This window comes from Prionailurus bengalensis, chromosome A3, assembly GCF_016509475.1.
Source record: "Prionailurus bengalensis isolate Pbe53 chromosome A3, Fcat_Pben_1.1_paternal_pri, whole genome shotgun sequence".
In the NCBI taxonomy this organism is placed as follows: Eukaryota; Metazoa; Chordata; class Mammalia; order Carnivora; family Felidae; genus Prionailurus; species Prionailurus bengalensis.
In genome coordinates this window covers 61,203,687-61,224,172 of record NC_057354.1, presented here as the reverse complement: position 1 = coordinate 61,224,172, position 20,486 = coordinate 61,203,687, and the positions used below count along the sequence as shown (strand labels likewise).

Sequence of the window (20,486 nt, the reverse complement as noted above, 5' to 3'; positions counted from 1 at the left end):
ATTTGCAATAGAGAGCTGAGGAGTTTAAACTAAGAGCTGTCTCAAAAACAGCAAAGGTTGTGGTGAAGGGAACTGGGAAAATTGTGGATCTTAAGAAGATGGAACCTAGACTGTAGGCATTGGCGGCTAGTTTGCAAGAAAGAACTAGGGAAAGGGATAGCTAGGAGGAGCATTCCTGTGGTCACGACAAATAGAAAAATCACTGAACTCAGAAACATTTCTTTAAAGGAACCACAATTTGATTAGATTAGTTTGTAGCAGAATTTATGCTCCAGTGCACTACTGTAAACAGCAGAACAATCAGCCAGCAATTAGTGTGGTGGTCACTGAAAGAATGGAAGAGAATCCTACCAGTAATAATAGTCATCTCAGGAAGACTGTGGCATACCCAAAACTGTGTCTCCCTGAGAAACAACACACAGACTCAACCTCGTGGGGGCGAGAGGGAAGATACACTAAAATAATCCAGTCAGTAACTAAACAAATAAATAAGCAAATAAACAAGCAAATGATAACAAGCCCTAGGGGTACAGGTGGGAGAGTATCCAGTGTTTCTACATTACCCAAGATGTCCAGTTTACAACAAAAAATTATGAGACATGCAAAGAAATACATAAATATGACCCATACACCAGAAAAAAAAGCAGGCAGCATAAGACATTCCCTGTCAGTATGACTCAATGTAGGATTTAACAGGTAAATATTTCAAAGCAGCCATCATAAATATGTCCATGGAACTAAAAGAAAACTTCACTAAACAGGGAAGGTAGGACCATGTTGCATCAAATAGAGTATCAATAAAGAAACAGAAATTTTAAGAAAGAACCAAATGCAAACTCTGAGGTTGAAAAGTACAAGAACACAAATAAAAAAATTCACTAGAGGCCTCAAAAGTAGATGTGAACTGGCAAAAGAAAGAATCAGCCAACTTGAAGACAGATCAGTAGAGATTATGTAAACTGAAGAAAGAGCAAAAAGGATGAAGAAAAATGAATAACCTCAGAGAAATTTGGAATACCATTAAGAATACCATCATAAAGGTACTGGGAATACCAGGAGAGAGGAGAGAAGGTAAAAAATACATATATATTCAAAGAAAATGACTGAATATCTCCCAAAGTTACTGAAAAACAGTAATCTACTCATCTAGGAAACAAGACCCAAAGACACATCATGGTAAAACTGATAAAAGTCAAACACAAGACAATCTTAAAAACCACAAAGGAAAAATAATACATCACTGATAAAGGAACCCCAAGGAGATTAACAGCTAACTTTTCAGAAGAAATACTGGAGGCTAAAGGCAGTGGGATAACACAAAGCACTTCAAAACAAAACAAAAACCTTGTCAACCAGGACTGCTAAGTCCAGCAGAGTTTTATATAAAAAAAATGACAGTAAGGGGCACCTGGGTGGCTCAGCCAGTTAGGTGTCCGACGTTGGCTCAGGTCATGATCTCATGGTTGCTGGGTCTGAGCCCTGCATCGGGCTCTGTGCTGACAGCCCAGAGCCTGGAGGCTGCCTCAAATTCTGAGTTTCCCTCTCTCTCTGCCCCTCCCCTGCTTGCACTCTGTCTCTCTCACTCTCTCTCAAAAATAAACATTTTAAAAAATTTAATAAAAACTAAAAATAAAAAATGGAGGTAAAATACACATATTCCAAGAGAAACAAAAATTGAAAACATTCATTGCTAGCAAACCTGCCTTACAAGAAATACTAAAGGAATTCATTAAGCTGAAAGCAAGTACTCCTAGACAGTAATTTAAATCCACACGAAGAGCACCAGTGATTACATAATTTTAATAGACACTGTTAAGGCATATTTTTTTCTTTCTCTTAAATGAGTTAAAAAAGAAATAGTAGGGGTGCCTGGGTGGCTGAGTTGGCTAAGTGTCCCACTTAGGCTCAGGTCATGATCCTATGGTTCATGAGTTCAAGTCCCACATTGGGCTCTGTGCTGACAGCTCAGAGCCTGAAGCCTGGTTCAGATTCTGTCTCCCTCTCTCTCTGCCCCTCTCCAACTTGAATTCTCTCTCTCAAAAAATGAATTAACATTAAAATAAATAAAAAATAAAAAGAAATAGTATATCGGGGAGCCTGGGTGGCTCAGTCAGTTAATTAAGCATGTGACTCTTGATTTTGGCTCAGGTCATGATCTCACAGATCTTGAGATAGAGCCCTGCGTCAGGCTCTGTGCTGACAGCATGGAGCTTGTTTGGGATTCTCTCTCCCTCTCTATCTGCCCCTCCCCTGCTCACACCCTCTCACTCTCAAAATAAATCAATAAACTTTTAAAAATATATAAAAAAATAAAATAAAATAAAAATAGTATAAAGTGATATGCATATAACATATTGCTGAGTCTATGACACATGGAAATGTAATATACTTGCCAATAACAGAACAAAGGAGGTAAGTGAGAATAAAGCTGTAATGTGCTAAGAAAATAACAGACGGTAAAATAATAATACTGTATTGTTGGGTTTATAATATTGACAGATGTGAAGTGTACAACAATAACAACACAAAAGGGGGGGTAAAAGAGCCATTTATAGGAGTAACATTTCTATATATTACTGGAATTAAGTTAGTATAAATCTGAGACAGTTTCTCTTGAGACTGTATATGATGAACCCTAGAACAACCACTAAATTTTATTCAAAATAGAATGAAAAAAGTCATTAATGAAATTAAAATGCTATATTAGAAAACATTCAATCAATGCAAAAAAAGTAAAGAAGAAAAAGAGGAACTAAAAAGATGTGAGACATATGAAAAACAAAATAATGGCAGGGGTGCCTGGATGACTTAGTCAGTTAAGCATCCAACCTCCTCACAGATCATCATCTCATGGTTTGTGAGTTAAAGCCCAATGTCAGGCTCTATGCTGACAGCTTGGAGCCTGGAGCCTGCTTCGGATTCTGTATCTCCCTCTCTCTGCCCCTCCCCCACTCGTGCTCACTCACTCTCTCTGTCTCTCTCTCTCTTAAAAATAATAAATTTTTTAAAAAAACAAAAGGAAAAAGCAAAACGATGGCAGATATAAATCAAACTATATCAATAACAGTAAACACGGATGGATAAACAGCCCAATCAAAAGGTAGGGGCACCTGGATGGCTCAGTCAGTTAAACATCTAACTCTTGATATCAGCTCAGGTCATGATCCCAGGATCATGGGATGGAGCCCATGTAGGGCTCAGCGCAGAGCATGGAGCCTGCTTGGGATTCCCCCTCTTTGCCCCTCCCTTGCTCATGCTCTCTCTAAAATAAATAAATACACATAAAAAAGACTCATTAAAAAAACCTAAAACAAAAGGTAGACATTGTCAGACTAGATCCAGAACATCATGATCCAATTATATATTGTTTACAGGAGACAAACTGTAGATTTAAAGACACAAATAGTTTAAAGTACAAGAATGTAATAAGGCAAAATACACAAGCAGAAACCACAGAAAAGCTGGAGTGGCCATAGTGATATCAGACAAAGCAGACTTTAAAACAAAAATGTTCCTAGAGATAAAGTGGGAATACATAATAATAAGTAAATAATATAAAATAAAACTAATATAAATATTTGAAAATAAGAGGCGCCTAAGTGGCTCACTTGGCATGATCTCACAGTTCATGGGCTCCAGCCTTGCATCAGACTGTGTTGACAGCTTGCAGCCTGGAGCCTATTTACAATTCTATGTCTCCCTCTCTCTCTGCCCCTCCCCTGCCCATGCTATCTCTCTCTCTCAAAATAAATAAACTTAAAAAAATTTATTTAAAAGTAAAATAAAAAATATATGCACCCGATAACAGAACACCAAAATACATGCAGCAAAAACTAACAGAAATGAAGAGAGAAATAGATAATTCTACAATAGTTGGTGACTTCAATACTCTACTTTCAATAATGGATAGAACTAGATGGGAGGTCAACAAGGAAACAGAATGCTTGAATAGCACTATACAACAGCTGGACCTGACCGACATCTACAGAACATTCTATGCTACAACAACAGAATATACAGTTTCAAGTGCACATGGAACATTCTAGAGGATAGACCATATGCTAGGTCATTTTTAAAAACCTAAATAAATTTAAAAGGATAGAAATAATATAAAGCATGTCTTCTGACCACAGTGGAATGGAATTAGGCACCAATAACAGAAAAATCTGGGACACTTACAAATATGAGAAAATTAAACTAGACTCTCCTCAACCAACTGGTGAAAGAAAAAAAATTTAAAAAGAAATCAGAAATTACTTTGAAATGAATTAAAAGCAAGACATAACATACCAAAACTTATGGGATGCAACTAAAACAGTCCTTAGAAGGAAATTTATAGCTATAAATGTCCACATCATGAAAGAAAAAAGATCACAAATCAATAATCTTGCCTTCTAAAAAGTCTTACCTGCACTAAATAAAGAAGAGCAAACTAAGCCTAAAAAAAGCAGAAGAAAAGGATCAAGATTAGAGTAGAAAGTAATGAAACAAAGAATAAGTAGAGAAAATCAAGAAACCAAAAGCTGGTTCTTTAAAAGATCAACAAAATCAACAAACTTTTATATAGTTTGACTAAGAAAAAAAACCTAGAACTACTAGAAAAAGAAATAAAAAAGGGGCACTTCTACTGAGCTTATAAAAGTAGAAAGAATTACAAAGAAATATTATGAACAACTGTACACCAACAAATTAGATAGCTTAAACAAAATGGACAAATTCCTAGAACAATACAACCTACAGAAATTGACTAGAGAAGAAATACACAATCTGAAAAGACCTGTAACATGTGTGAGATTCTATCAGTCATCACAAAACTACCCACAAAAAAAAGCTCAAGCCCATATGACGTCAGTGCTTATTCCACCAAACGTTCAAAGAATACTTATCTTCCACAAATAAAAGAGAACACTTCTCAAATCTCAGTAAGATCAAGACACAGATGTCAGCTCTTACACCACTATTTAACACTAAAATGGAGGTTCTAGCCAGACAATTAAACAGCACAAAGAAATAAAAGGCATCCAGACTAGAAAGAAAGAAAGAAAATTATTTCTATTCACAGATGGCATGATCTTGGACACAGAAACTCCTAAGGAATCCATTATTATAACTAATAAATAGGGGTGCCTGGGTGGCTCAGTTGGTTGAGCACCTGACTTCGGCTCAGGTCATGATCTCACAGCTTATGGGTTCGAGCCCTGCATCAGGCTCTGTGCTGACAGCTCAGAGCCTGGAGCCTGCTTCAGATTCTGTGTCTCCCTCTCTCTCTGCACCTCCCCCACTTGCGCTCTCTCTCTTTCAAAAATAAATATTAAAAAAAATTTTTTAAGGAATAAATAAGCTCAGCAAGGTTGCAGGATTCAAGACCAATATATAAAAATCAACTGTTTTTCTATACACTTGACATGAAAATTGACAAGTAAAATTAAGAAAACTCCATTCAAAAAAAACAAAACAACTCTAGAATGCTATCACAAAGTATACAATACCTAGGAATAAATTTAATAAAATCATAAAACTTACACTGTGGAATCATACACAAAAATTGTTGAAAAAAACTAAAGACCTAAATAAATGAAATCTTACGCTTTATGGACTGGAAGACCTACCTAACATTGCTAACATGGTAATACAACCCAATCTGATCTATAGATTCAGTGCAATCCTATCATAATCCCAGTTGACTTCTTTATACAAACTGGTAAGTGGATGCTAAAATTCACATGGAATTGCAAAGGACCCAAAATAGCCAAAAAAATCCTGAAAAAGTATAGAGTAGCAGGGCTTACACTTCCCAATTTCAGAACTTACTACAATGCAACAATGATCAAGATAGTGTAGTACTAGCACAAGGAATATCAATGGAATAGAATTGAGAGTTCAGAAATAAATCCATACATCTATGATCAACTGATTTTTCAATAAGAGTACCAAGACCATTCAATGGGAAAAACTACCCTTTGAAACAAACCGTGATAGGACAACTGGATAGCCACGCGCAAAAGAATTAAGTTGGACCTTTACTTCATACCACACACAAAAATTGACTTAAAATGGATCAAAGGTCAAGACTCTAACAAGTAAAATAGCAGAATTTTCATGATCTTGGATTTGGTAATGAATTTTCAGATATGACACCAGAAGCATAAGCAAGAACAATAACAACAACAAAATAGACTGAACTTCATCAAAATTTAAAACTCTTGTGCTTCACAGAACACCATCAAGAATGTGAAAGACAACCCATGGAATGGGAGATAATATTTGCAAGTCATATATCTGATAAGGAAATTGTATCTAGAATATACAAAGAACTCTTACAAATTAATAAAAAGATAAATTACCCCTTTTTAATGTAAGCAAAGGATCTGAACTGACAATCTTCCAAAGAATATACACAAATTGCTCAAAGTATATTAAAAGATGTTGGACATCATTAGTCATCAGAGAAATGCAAATCAAAAGCACAATAAAATACCATCTCCCTACCGCTAGGATAAGAATCAAAAAGCCAGATGGGGCGCCTGGGTGGCTCAGTCAGTTAAGCGTCTGACTCTTGATTTTGGCTCAGGTCATGATCTCATGGTTTGTGAGATGGAGCCCAGCATCAGGCTCTGTACTGACAGCAAGGAGCCTGCTTAGGATTCTCTCTCTGCCCCTCCACCAATCATGCTCTCGCTCTCCCTCTCTCAAAATAAATAAATATTTTTTTTAAAAAGCCCGATAATAAGGGTTGTCAAGAATGTGAAGAAATTGGGACCCTCACACCCTATTGGAAGGAATGCATAATGGCCCAGCTGCTATGGAAAACAGTCTGGCAGCTTCTCAAATGATTAAATATATAGAATTATTACATGATCCAGCAATTCCACTCCTAGGCAAATACCAACAAAAATGAAAACATATGTCCATGCAGAAACATGTACATGAATGTTATATATGGAGATACAGACTGCTTGTTGGGTCTTCCCCAATTTCTGGATTGTTCCTGACCAAAGGAGAAAGTTCATTAGGAGAACCCCAGCTGCAAGTGGGATGTGTAATAACTGTAGTCCTACTCTCACAACTTCTTCTTACAACTTTCCCAACCCATCCATTCCATGTAATTAGAATTCTGCCACATTTTTAGGTAGGAATTCTGTATACCCTGCAGACCAAAGTCCATCTTTCCTCAGGCTGAGTTCCTAACATCCTCCCAAATTTATACCAATCCCATTGACCAGCTCATGTATTCTCCCAAGTGTTGAATGAAGACCTATGAAAAAATATGATAGGAACTGCACTGCATTTACCAACTAAACTTTGACAGTCTAGGAGTCCTATGTGCCAATCAAACTGAGTGTTTCATAATTCCAAGACACAAATACTTTATGCCACTTTAGAACTTTGTGGTTACACATAGAACTCCCTCCACCTGATATGCCCACTGTCTACTACTCTTCCCAGCATCACCTTCATATTTATTATTCCTCTGTGAAATGACTCAAGAATTAGTAGCCTCTGTCTCTGCTCTTCTGGGCAGCAGACCAGTAGCTAAGAGCATAATCTCTGGAATCAGCATGATTGAGTTCAAACTTCACTCTTCCACTTAAATGTATGACCTTGGCAGGTTTCTTAACCACTCTGCCTTGGTTTTCTCATCTTTTGAAAGGGTGTATAATTCTTCCCAGGGTCATTATAAGGATTAAATTAAATCATTTAAAACATGTAATGTGCTTCCCCAGCACTGTTCTATTACTTGTATCTCAATCTATTGATGGTATCATATTTGTGTACCTGCATCTTCCCCTAGAAGTCCCTGAGTTTAGAGGTGTTAAGTTTCTTTTTCTTTTCATATTCATAGCATTTAATACAGTGCTAGGCAGGATAGGTAGCTATGAAAGGGACCAATGAATGAAAAATAAAAACTACTAGCCCAGCAAAGTCAGTGATAATGGAAACTGTGCTTTCAATATAAAAATCAGAGCACATGGTCTATGAGTAAACTAGAATCGAGTATCTGGAATGAGGCCTGCTCTGGAAAATCCAGGCTATCTGACCACCAGAATGATCTAGAAAGTATCCAAATGTTCAGCAGCTAAACTATTATATAAATGATAACATTAAAACACAGAGGATTTTACATAACCATAACAGGAGTGCTCTATTGACACCTGAAAAAGTATGGACAAAACACTAAGAAAAACAGAGCAGAAGAGTATGCATGGAAGGATTACAGAGATGTTCAAAGAAAGATAATCAAAGACAACAGACTGTGTGTGTATCTAATACCACAGATGAAAGAATCTTTATATTTTTAAATTTTTTATTCCAAAGACAACTTAATACAAAAAGAAAATAATGCTTACAATGCCTTTACCTAAGAAACAAGATGAATGAAATGGAGATTCCAAAAATTTTAATCCTTTAAATAAGACACAGTAAGAAGAGTCAAGTTTCTCCATTACTATAACTCTGACTAGATAAGTTTCCTGATAAGAAAAAAATCCATATGTTCTCCTATGGTCAATTCTCTTATTTCATAAGTAAACTTTTAAGGCCAGTAATCTGTTTTGTTCATGTCTGGGACAATTAACAGTTTGATTAAATTAACTAGTTAAAGTTCTTCCTAAGTATGTCTTCTTATGATACAATTAAAAAATGACATCTAAAATGTATATATTTGTCCACAAAGAATAAAGGTCTTCAGCAAGTTTTTCATCAATTTTTACCCCCAATAGTTCCTCTCAAAATTACAGCCCAACTCAGAAAAGGGAACTAATATACTTGCTCAAAGAACAGATCGTATTTTTCATTTTAATCAGTTTACTTTATAATACATACTCACACAGATATATGCACATGTATATATACACATCTATATATACACCAGAGGAAAATTAAATAATGAATCCACCTTTTCAGTTATCCTCACACAAGTTAATAAAATACTGCCAGCAATAGGACTCTCAAAGAACCTGGTGATGATGACTACTCTAACTTGATTCTAACAAACCAAATACATACCTCCATCCTTCTTTGACGTCAACAATCCTTAGATTAACATGAGGAATGGAGACAAGTAAAAAATGTGGGTGGGAATTTACTCCAAATATTTTCTCTTCAAAAAAGCAAAGAAAGGCTAGGCGCCTGGGTGGCTCACTCAGTTGAGCCTCCGACTTCAGCTCAGGTCATGATCCAGCTAGCAGGTTGTGAGTTCAAGTCCCACATCAGGCTGGGGCTCCCTGCTGTCAGTGCAGGACCCACTTCGGATCCTCTATCCCCCTCTCTCTGCCCCTCTTCCTTTCATGCTCCCCCACATTCAGGCATCCTCTCTCTCTCTCTCAAAAAAAAAAAAAAAAAAAAAACATAAAAAAAAAAAAAAAAGCAAAGAAAGGCATTATCCCTGAATATCACTGAACAAACATCCTTCCTTAAAAGCACAGTTCAAAAGTCTGAACACAATAAACTTAAAACTTGTTTCTAATTTTTGAATAAGAATTTATCCTCACCCACTTCATAAATTCTCTTGCCCAAAAAGCAATCTGTCAACACATTTACTTTAAATCATTAACTACACAGCACCAAATCATTAGTATAATCAGCATGTAAATTTCATGAAGGCACTGATTGTGTCCTTTTACGTACTTTATACAACATCCAGTACAAGGAAGCTTATTAAACATTTATGATGTTTAATAAAAATAAAATGCCAAAACAAAAGTCTTTATTATTCAACTTGGCTGTCATGTATAATATAACCACTGATCAGTATCCATTTCTCCAAGTGTAATTATAAGAAATCGAAAACAAACCCCATTCAAATTAGAAATTCTCCGTCTCCTCTGTCCAAGAACATGGTTTCATTGCTGTGTCAGAAATAAACTAGCAGGCCACCAGCAGAGAACATAAAACATACAGATTGTTGGGGTATTTAACCTAAGCATTTAAGCACCATCTACAAAGCAAAAAGCCTACTACATTTCATGCACTTTTTTGGAGATATTTTCCTTACCTTTCCCATTTTGCCACGTGGTATACCAAGATAAAGTAAGGAACGAAGTGATAAATGCTAAAACAGTAGCTACAGTTCCATTTCGGAGCCTCATCTCATTTCACCATCACAATGGTTCATATGTTTATGATGGTAACCAAAACTGTTTTCTTTTAATCGTGAAGTTAACTGAATCCAGTACTCCTGGCTCTGGGCCAATAAAAACAATCAATAAGAGAGGTTCATTTCAGATGCTCTGCAGAACAAGCCTAGCAGCAACACCATTCATAATTGCTATTCAGGATGGTCTTCAGTCTTCATAGGCTGATGTCTCAGGCTTCCTTCTTCCTATTCAGGGAAAAAAAAGAAAGAAAAACTTGTTCAATAATGCAAAATATTAGTTTCTTCATTTATTATTCACCATTATAAACAGACTTTTGGTTGGGCTAAACTCTACCTACAAAGATTATCCTCACATCTAAACAACTCATTTAATATACTAGAATTATGTGGTTTTTCTCCTCCAGGAAAGAAAGCAATGGTTCGGGGCGCCTGGGTGGCTCAGTTGGTTAAGCATCTGACTTCAGCTCAGGTCGTGATCTTGTGGTTCTTGAGTTCAAGCCCTGGGTCGGGCTCTGTGCTAACAGCCTGGAACCTGGAGCCTGCTTTACATTCTGTGTCTCCCTCTCTCTCTCTGCCCCTCCCCCATTCATGCTCACTCTCGCTCGCTCTCTCTCAAGAATAAACATTAAATTTTTTTAATTAAAAAAAAAAAAAGAAAGTAATGGTTCATTATTTAAAGGGGGAAGTTATGAGACTTGTTAAACAAATAGTAAGCCAAAGATTCCAAGCTGATAACTCCAAAGATCACACAACAGTTCTAAGTAGCATAACTGTCACTCTCCTTAGATTTCCTATTGCAAAGTAATAGTTAACGTTTTAAAAATATTAAGAAAAAACGACAGACTACAATATGCAAACATCAAAAAAACCTGAGCTCTAGATACAGCAACATCATTACTTATATGACTTCCAGTGTGCACTTATCTAGGCCTCGCAGTTTCATCCATAAAGTGAGAAAAAAGCCTCTCCTGGCTCCTCCTCTAGGACACACATAATGTTATAAATAACAGGTTATAGTTATTACTGCTATTTATCATAATCATGAAATAAGTGTAGTTTTTCCAGTAACTAACCTACTCCTAAGGTGTAAATTGGGAATACTCAGGCATTTAGAAAATACAGCAACCAACCAGCGCACTGTATCACCTAGGACCATCAGTTAGCATTGTTTTAACTCAGAAAATCTGGAGATCACCACCCATCTAACAAAGCTGTTGAGAAAATCAAATTAAATCAAGTCCTTATAAGCACTTAAGCATATCACCCAGCACTTAATAAGTTCTCCATAAAAGTTAACTGTGTAAAAATAAAAACAAACAAACAAACAAAACACTGCAGCCAGCCACTGGTTTAGTCTACTCTACGCACAGCCAGTGTCATTCCCTTGGGAGCATGTCAGGCACTCTAAGATGTGCATTGATTCCCAGTGGCCTCAAAGGGACCACAAGATGCACTTGGAAATATACTAAGGCATACTCTAGTGGGTAGAGTTAATGCACCTCCAAAAATGCCGAACAAGCCCAAGGGACAATTTCCTCAGCAAGAAAGTATGGCTGATTAAAGTGGCCATTTGTAGGCAATTCAGAAACTACCATCTGAGCTACTTTGTAAAACTGAACATTACTAGAAATCTCCACTGGTCTAGAGCATAGTACTAATGGTATCAATGATAAGACACTACAACTCACCAAGTGTTGCCTATGCATCTATTGTATGCTTTAAATCTTCACAAAACCCTTTGAGGGAGGCATTTTTTTAACTGAAGTATAATTGACACACACAAGGTTATACTGTTTCAGGTTTAATGAGACAGGCATTACTAACCCTATTTTACACACAAGAGAAATGAACTCAGAGAAAGAACCCTAATTTGTAGGACTCCAAAGTTCAAGCTCTGACCTACCACCCTTTCCCTCTCAAACTAGGTGACCAGCAGCTTGGAAGAATGAAGAGAAGGGCTGGGGACACTCAAAGTCTAGAGACCCTTCCTGAGGCATTATCTTTAACTGTGTGAATTTAAAATATTTTCTATACTATAACAAATATTGATCTATTATGAAAAAAGATGAAAATTTCATAGGAAATTTCCAAATTTAAAACCTGAAACTTTATTTATTTTTTTAAATTTTTTTTTCAAAGTTTATTTATTTTTGGGACAGAGAGAGACAGAGCATGAACGGGGGAGGGGCAGAGAGAGAGGGAGACACAGAATCGGAAACAGGCTCCAGGCTCCGAGCCATCAGCCCAGAGCCCGACGCGGGGCTCGAACTCACGGACCGTGAGATCGTGACCTGGCTGAAGTCGGACGCTTAACCGACTGCACCACCCAGGCGCCCCTAAAACCTGAAACTTTAAAAGAATTTCTCACTTCCTGTAACCTTTGGCTAAGCACCCCTCCCCCCATCCCACATACACACCCAGCATGCCTTTTAACTTTCCTTGGCCAGTAGATCTCTCACTATAGTATAATATTCTAGAAGCACTGAACTCTACTTTCTTGCTTCCTATTACTATCTGAAAACAAGGAACTCCAAAGGTATTCTCACAAGTTATCAGTATTTTTTAAAACCAAAGTTATTCACCTTCTATAGTTAAGACAAATGAACGTCAAACACACCCACATTTAATGGTTTAGAATTTAAAACGTTCGTGGCATTATCTTATATCAGTAAGCACACAATGAGTTCTGATTATAAAAAGAGATATGATAACTCAGTGAATTATATAATGTAGAATTATAATCCTGGTGTGACATTATATAAAAATGCATATAACTTTCTGTTGTTATATACTTAGCCCTACCCCTACTTCAGGAAGGATTTTGTCCTGGTAAAAGATCTAAAAATATACAGGTTATTAAACATCCAATTAATAATTATGGGGAAGTAAAGAATGACTCCTAAAATAAAGGATATTTTTAAACAGTTTTATTAAATACAAAGTAAGTCCATATGATAAAACTCAGTATAAATACGTAGAGACAGTAAAAGTAAATGACTTCTAAAATCAAAGTAGACTACAGATATACTATTAATAACGTGTGAAAAATATATGGAATATTAAATATTTGATCCAGGAAGCTATTAAGCTCTGGTTTGAAGAAGATACTTATCAATTCTACTAACAAATAAGACCTGAAATTCTGCAGGAGAAATGTAAGAGCATTTTACTCAGTAGGAATGTAGTCATACATTTTAATTAGAGTTTCCACACCAACGAAGTTTAACTGCACAGTGTAAGTGAAGACTCCACAAAAACAAAACTAATGATCTCCATGGTCTTCAACCAGAAGAGGCAGTCACAGGCTGGACAGCCAAGAGCCCTATGAATTGACCAACTGCCTAAGGCAAGAAACAAAGTGACGCCTATTCTTTATCGATGTCCACATTTGCAAAAATGTTAATCTAACACCTTAATCTCTGAGATTATTACTTAACACATCTGAATCTTGAAAAACAAAAAAGGAAGTGGCTAAAATTACTAATATCTTCTTCACCCTGACAAAGATGAATGGAACTTCAACTCTAGATCTCAAACTGAAAAGTCTGTTTTAGTAAACTTCCCTTTAAGGGCTGCAGTCCTGTATTTTATTATTAGATTCAAGAAACTGTATTTTAAAGTGTTCTCTTAAATATTCACTATGTTTTATGGCTGAGAACACTTTGCTGAACACTTGGCATATTCCCTAATAATCCCACAAACAGGACAGAGGTGCCTGAGGAATGAAAGGCAGAAGCATGAAATCCATAATGCTTCTATATAACTATAACCTATATAACTTTATACACAGTATTATGGAAAAATTAATTTATTTTAAATTTATAAAATGATTAATATTTTTCATCAATACAGCTTACATAATTTCATCATCCAGTGCGTTTTCAGATTTACAAGTGTGGGCTAAAGAAACCTCTGCCATGATAACCTGTTAATACAACTATTTTTTTAACATTCAGAAAGACCAAACCAAAAAACGCATTATTATTGGATTCTAAATTTAGGTTCTAAATTCCAACGAACGTTGTTGTCATTATTTTTTATGAGAATTCGTCCGACGGCAAAAGCACAACAGCAAAATACATGGGAAGCATTAAAAACATACATTATGTCTGCTTATATTTCGCAATTCGGATTGTAAGCAATGAATGGGCTCCAGAGAAACACACGCTTCGAGAAATAAAAGCGGGCGCGCAAGTGGTATGACTGCCAGCTCATAAAACACGCCTTGGAGGTGTCACCTGGTACACTCTGTGCAATCACCCAGACCCAACCTAAGGGTCCCACTTGCAGCTTCCTCCTTCAGGGGGAACTGGGGCCTGAGGGGATGGGGGTACTCTTTCATACCGGACCCCCGCATCTTCACTTTGTAGAAATATTCAGTACGACAGCTGCACGCCTCCTCCGCCACGGCGGGAGCAGCCCTTGCCTCAGTGCCCGGGACCTCCTGGCCCCCGCCTCACCTGCCCCCGGCCCGGCGAAGGCGCCGACTCCGGGACCGGTGTGGGCCCTGGGACTGCCGGGTCCCGCGAGCAACTCTCCCTTCTCCCCAGTACCCCCCAAGCCCACACTTTCCTCCACTTTGCCCCAAAGTCAACGAGCCCCGCCGCGCCGGGAAACGCACCAGGCGCCCTGCCGGCCACCGGGAGAGAGCACGGCACCGAGGGTCTGTAGCAGAGGCAGCGGTGGCGCGGGGCTGACCGCGCGGCCAGGGCGTCCCGGCCCGCGCCCCGCCCCGAGGCCCAGCCCGCGCCCGGAGCCGTCCCCGCAGCAGCCTGAGACGCGCGAGCTCCGGGTCGGGCCGCGGCGCGGGCGGCTCCGTTACCAGCAGGTGGATCTTCCGCGACCCCAGCGTCTCAGAGCCCAGAAACCGGCACCGCCCCTCCATCCCGCGCCCCTCCGCGCAGCCGCCCTGCGCCCCTACCTCGAGGCAGCCCGAGCGCCGCCGCCGCCACAAGCCGCGAGCCGCAAGCCCCTCACCCGCCGCTGGCGCTGCCAGTCCTGCCGCGGCCGCCGCCAAGGCTGCTGTGGCCGCCGCTGCCGCCGCCGCCGCTGCCGGGCGCCCCGCCTCCCCAGCGCGACTCCGCCCCCGCCGCTGGAGCGCCGCGGCCGCCCCGCCCCTCGGCCCCGCCCGCGACCCCGCCAGCCATTGGCCGCCGGTGCTGCGCGCCCTCCACTGAGCGCCCCCGCGCGGCCGAGCTGCTCGCATCAGTGGCCCGCCTGGCTGTCATTTAGGGGCGCCGTCTCGCAGCCCGTATAACTCTCCTGAGATCCTTTTCTCCCCCTTCATTTAATGTCACAGCGAGGTTTGGAGCGGCGTGTTGGTCTCCGGCCCCAGGCTCCGGGAGCTTGGCGTCTCCGCGCCGCCCCGCCGCCACATCTGGTTTTAATCCTCCCCGGCGTGTGCAGAGGCAGCTCAGGCTGCCAACGCAAGGCCCCAGGGAGCCCTCGGCCTCCGCCTGGGCTCGCGACCCGACCACCCGGGGCTGCCTCAGCCCGAGCCCCTAGCCCCAGCTGCTGTCCCGTTACCCGACCGTCCAGCCTGGGCAGCATTCCTCCGGGCGACAAGTCCCAGGGGCGGCTCCCGCCCTAATCCAAACAATAGCTTCGGAGGCCCCGTAGTTCCAGCCTCACCGTCCATCTCTGACCTTCAGGGCATCCCCAGCGACAGGCATTGCTATCCCCAATTTGCTGGGACTCAGGAAGAAGGACTAGCGTAAGCATAGGAAGGAGAAATACAAGATTTAAAGGCAGATCATTTGGGTGTTAACGCCTTTGATTTTTCCGCTTCATCACCTGTCCTGACCCTTTCTCCTGAGCCCCGTGTTCCAGTCGTTCACCATGTCAAAACGTTTGAAGTTAACTTCAGAACCAACTAGATAATCAACTATAGACAGCCTGAGCGGTCTGCCTCTGTTTTGCTTAGTATTCATAGGTACTGCGACTTGGGTTAATAGTAACTACAGTTGGGCACATCATCTTTTGGATAATACACCAAAGATGTGTTATTTTAACCGTTACAGTAATCCCAACGACAACCCTGCAAGTTAATATTTACAGGGAATTGAGAGGCCGAAGATCAAGGAGACACCCTTCTTCTTGCCAAGCTCCCAAGTTCTTTTTAGAAAACAGCAATCCAAAAATTCAAAACTAAGAGGCAAACCTCAATGGTTTGTTTCCCCCAGAAAAATCCAACCCCCACCCCCGTGCTTTTTTTTTTTTTGTCTCAAGGTAACAGTAATTAACAATCAGCTATGATATGTATGAGTTTCTCAGTTCTTCCATGGTGATATTTCTCTCTGAATGTTGACCTGTTTTAAAGGTCAGGGAAGAGATACATGATTCCCTTCCTCCTGTGGTCCTCTCTTGATTCAGAGGAAACAGACAAAGAGGTTCATCTACTATCCACCACCATGAACATAACTTAGGCATGACAGCCATGACATTAAATGACAACTTCTCTCTCTGCTTTGGTGGCCTGAGAGTCAGATTTACTGTATTCTATGACAAAGACATTTCCTGGTAGCAAGCTGGCAATAAGATTTCATGACCAGATGTAAGCAATAAAGACTGAGACCATCTGAGACATTGTTTAATACATCTTGCCTAAAATATATTTTGGGATTGGAAAATCCTAGGTCTTATTATACATTGCTCTTAATGACAGACAAGCACACTCCCTCTTGCAAATGGAGAAAGCTCTGCCATTTGACAAATGATGAAGAAAGCCACCAAGCCATGCCCACAGGATTGGCCAAAAGGTCAAATAGCACAGGTAGCTACTGTTCCTATTTTACAGAGGAAGGAACTGAGGCCCTGGGAGACTGACTTGGCAGGTACAAATAGTAATTTAGTCAGCCAGTAAATGATAGAACCAGAATTCACATCCTGGTCTGTTTGATTCCAGAGCCCCTACGTCATTCCACCACACTACCTCTCTGCTCAAGCCCTCAGCAATTGACCAATTTTGTTGAATGGATGAATATTAAAAAGATATGTTCCTCTCCACTTTCTCCATTTTTCCCCTTCTCAGTGAAAGAAGGAAATGAAAGCATTCAGAAACATTCTGTAAGCAGAGGCATATGTCAGAGGAGAAAGGAAAGCCTGGAAGGACAAGTTTCAGTTACAGACTCAATGGGCTTATTCAGGAAGACAGCAGGAATTCCCTTTGGACACTGGTTAGTGGAGAAACCTACAGCAGAAGACAGAAGGCAAGCAGAACAAACAAAAACAAAAACAAAAACAAAAATCACAACTGCTTTCCTTTGGGGGCCTTTTTGATAATATGTTGCTTCTCCCTGTCAGCAGGAGGGCAGGTTTGGGAAGAAATCTGGCCATACAGTTAAACTGGTCACAGACCATTCACATTTTAGCTCAGGAAAATCTGGATTTCAGTTCATTGTCCTAAGAATTGGAAAGACATAGAATATGTGCCTCCAAGGCATTGATCATAATTGGCTGTTCATTCATCCTAACTGCAGAGCACACGATTCTGGATTTTCCAGAATCTATGGTATCTGTTTAATAAAGGCAGTCATTCCAGACCCCACTGAGTCCTTTCTCTTCTTATCTTTTCTGTGATGATTCTCCTCCTCTATTATTCCCTTTTTGTTCCTTCTCTACTCTACAGTTTCTCTTTTTGCCTTGTCCAGGCCTTTAATTCAGTCAGTGGAAATAAGGGAAATGCTTAGGCAAGAAGTTCTGCCTGTAACTTCACCATTCTGTATTCTGTCCCCAACAAAACTGCTATGTTCTTTCCATGTTTTCTGAGTATTTATGAGGTACAGAGGCACCTGGCATCTAACCACAGGTCACTCACAAACTAGTGTGAGTGGTGGGTAAGGAATTAAATCCCAAGACAGTGCCACAAATTCAAGGCACTAGAATAGAAGATAGGATGGGGCCATCAATCAGATTCTCAGGGCAGGGGAGTCTTCCTGAAGGTAATACCTGAGCCAAAAGCTGAGTACAAACCAGAAGCTAATCTTTTCCCTTTATTGCTCTCATGGTGCGTAGTTGTTGGTGAGGCCATGCCTACAGCAATCAACTTCTAAGAAATCAAGCACATGATCTGTAGTTCTCTTTAACTCCAGTCCCTTCCATACATTAGCAATCAAACTGCATCATATATGAGTGCTTATCAAAGTGATTCTGGTTTGTTGGCTTCTTGCTTGAATGGGATCTTCTTTAAATTGTAAAGGCTTCAAGAGGAATCGCACCGGGAGGTCCTTCCTTGCTTTTTTAAATGGTTCCTAAGAAGTGGCAGGAACTCTCTCATTTCACTTGATAAACAGTGTGCTCTATCACTATAGTCTAGAAGCTACAGGGGAACCAGGACCAGGGTAGGAAGTAAAAGGTTATGTGTTTCAGGCACAGTGTCCCAACTGTTTCTGTCATGTAATCAAACAGAGCACACAAAGGCCAAGAAATTAACAAGAGAATTCAAATAGAAACAACCTATTTAATATTCAACTCTAGGTGGACATTAAGGCTAATCCAGATGAAGGACAGCAGAGAACTAAATTATTTTTATTTATTTTTACCCTTCCTCCTCACACCTTTGCTCATCTCCATGTGAGAGAAACCTTGAAAGATGCCTTTCCTATTTCATTCACATTCACACTGTTGGGGTAAATGGATCTATCAGATTGTTCAGACAAAAGCCATCTTGTGTGACTATGTAATTTTGGAATTATAAGACCTCACTATTAAGTGTTATGGTCAGTGGTGTTTGCATATGTGTATAAGACATAGCTAAAATTTTTCAAGGAAAGCCCCAAGACAAAAGAAAATCCAACCATCTTACCAGGAAAGGGCTCTCTTCCAGGCATTGTTAGAACAATCAGCAATGCCTTGTGGCAGGAAAAGTCTCTGCCAAGAGTGTTTAGGAGGATTGGAGGGATCACTCCCTTTTTAGCCACACCATTAAAGCTGACTCACTGGTTTTATTATATTTGATGTATACTCTGAAGGCACAGTGGAAGAGAATTGTGCACCAGAGAATTAGCGTGCTTTAGGGATTTTTTTCTTTTTTCTTCCTCTGTGAATTTGGTACTTGTAAAAGATGCTGGATCAACAGCCCTGCATCTGAAATCCGTCCATGCATAAAACCAATTCCAGCAGTTCAACTGTGCTACTCTATCAGTTTATTTCAAACAGAATAAAAACCTTAACTCGAAAAATACATTCAGGGTCACCTGGGTGGCTCAGTCAGTTAAGCGTCCGACTTTGACTCAAGTCATGATACGCCAGTTCGTGGGTTCGAACCCCGCATGGGGCTCTCTGCTGACATCTTGGAGCCAGGAGTCTGCTTCGTATTCTTTGTCTCCCTCTCTTTCTCCCCCTTCCCCACTTGCACGCTGTGTCTCCTTCTCTCTCAAAAATAAATAAACATTAAAAAAATTTTAACAAAAATACACTCAGGATCATGACTTCCAAATAGTATGCCATTTGGAGCTATGGATATCTAGACAACATAATCTTTGTCACCTTTTTCATAATAACCCAGTATTTCTTTACCCTCTTTTATAGTGACTGGTCACAGCCCTACAAGTACATGTCTGTATCAGCCAAAGACCAGTCAGACAAGAAAAAAGAAACTATTCTAGGTATTTTGGACAGAGGAATTAATACACAGGAGATTGATTGCAAAGGTATTGAAAGGGCTGGATGAAGAAAGAAGGGGGTGAAGAGCAAAGAGAAAGCAGGATGGATACCCAAGGATCAGGGGCTGCTAATGCCCGTAGGTGGAAACTTTGAGCTTGCATCTGCTACTGCACTATTGAAGAACTACTGCTATTGGTTATGGAACCTTTAAAAAATGCTGCCTCAACCTGGGTGGCAGGCAGCAATCACCCTACCCCCTCAGCTCATGCAGCTGTTGCCAACAACCTCAAGCAACTGCCACACTGTTGGTGGCAGAAGCAGGAAGCTTCTCGCTTTCATATGCCTTCTCATCTCCAGCTAGTGCCTCCTGTTGGCAGACACTAACAGAAAGTTCCAGGAAGCCGGGGGAACTGTAGCTAGCTCACTCCCAGCTCCAGTATCGCAGAGCCGAGGACACAAAGGCAGCACGTGTGAGACCAGAGACAATGAGTAGATAACTGACCCAGTGTCAGAATAAAAAGCTCTGTCAGGCATTCTTGAAAGCGAAACCAGAAGCTTGTCCTGGAAACATGAGGGATGGAGAACTGTAAGGCTGTCAGATCTTTCCGCTCCTGTGGGACTTATACAAACTCTAGAAAACACAGTTCACATTCACATGGTTCCCAAAAGAGACCATTAACCTGTCTCATGGGCAGCCATCACAACACTGTCGCTAGTAAAGAGAGACTTTTCTATCAAACGATAATGTATTAAGCCCTTACATGATCAGTAGTCTAGAAGACACAGA

The 20,486-nt window shown here is 40.2% G+C and overlaps 1 protein-coding gene across 3 annotated transcripts in view; it reads right to left on the bottom strand.

Moving 5' to 3' along the window:
- MGAT4A (alpha-1,3-mannosyl-glycoprotein 4-beta-N-acetylglucosaminyltransferase A) overlaps positions 1-15,167 on the bottom strand; it is a 122,516-nt gene extending 107,349 nt beyond the window's left edge. Inside the window, exons 1-2 of one of the 3 annotated variants that reach the window (XM_043603214.1) lie at positions 15,018-15,167; positions 9,995-10,321 (exon numbers count right to left, since the gene is read on the bottom strand). In XM_043603214.1, the coding sequence (XP_043459149.1) occupies positions 9,995-10,088 (94 nt within the window). In that variant the 5' untranslated portion in view covers positions 10,089-10,321; positions 15,018-15,167. Of the gene's footprint in view, positions 1-9,994; positions 10,322-13,953; positions 14,037-15,017 lie in introns of those variants that run through there. The other 2 variants (XM_043603216.1, XM_043603215.1) reach the window with 2 other exon arrangements.
- Between the last annotated feature and the right edge of the window lie 5,319 nt (positions 15,168-20,486).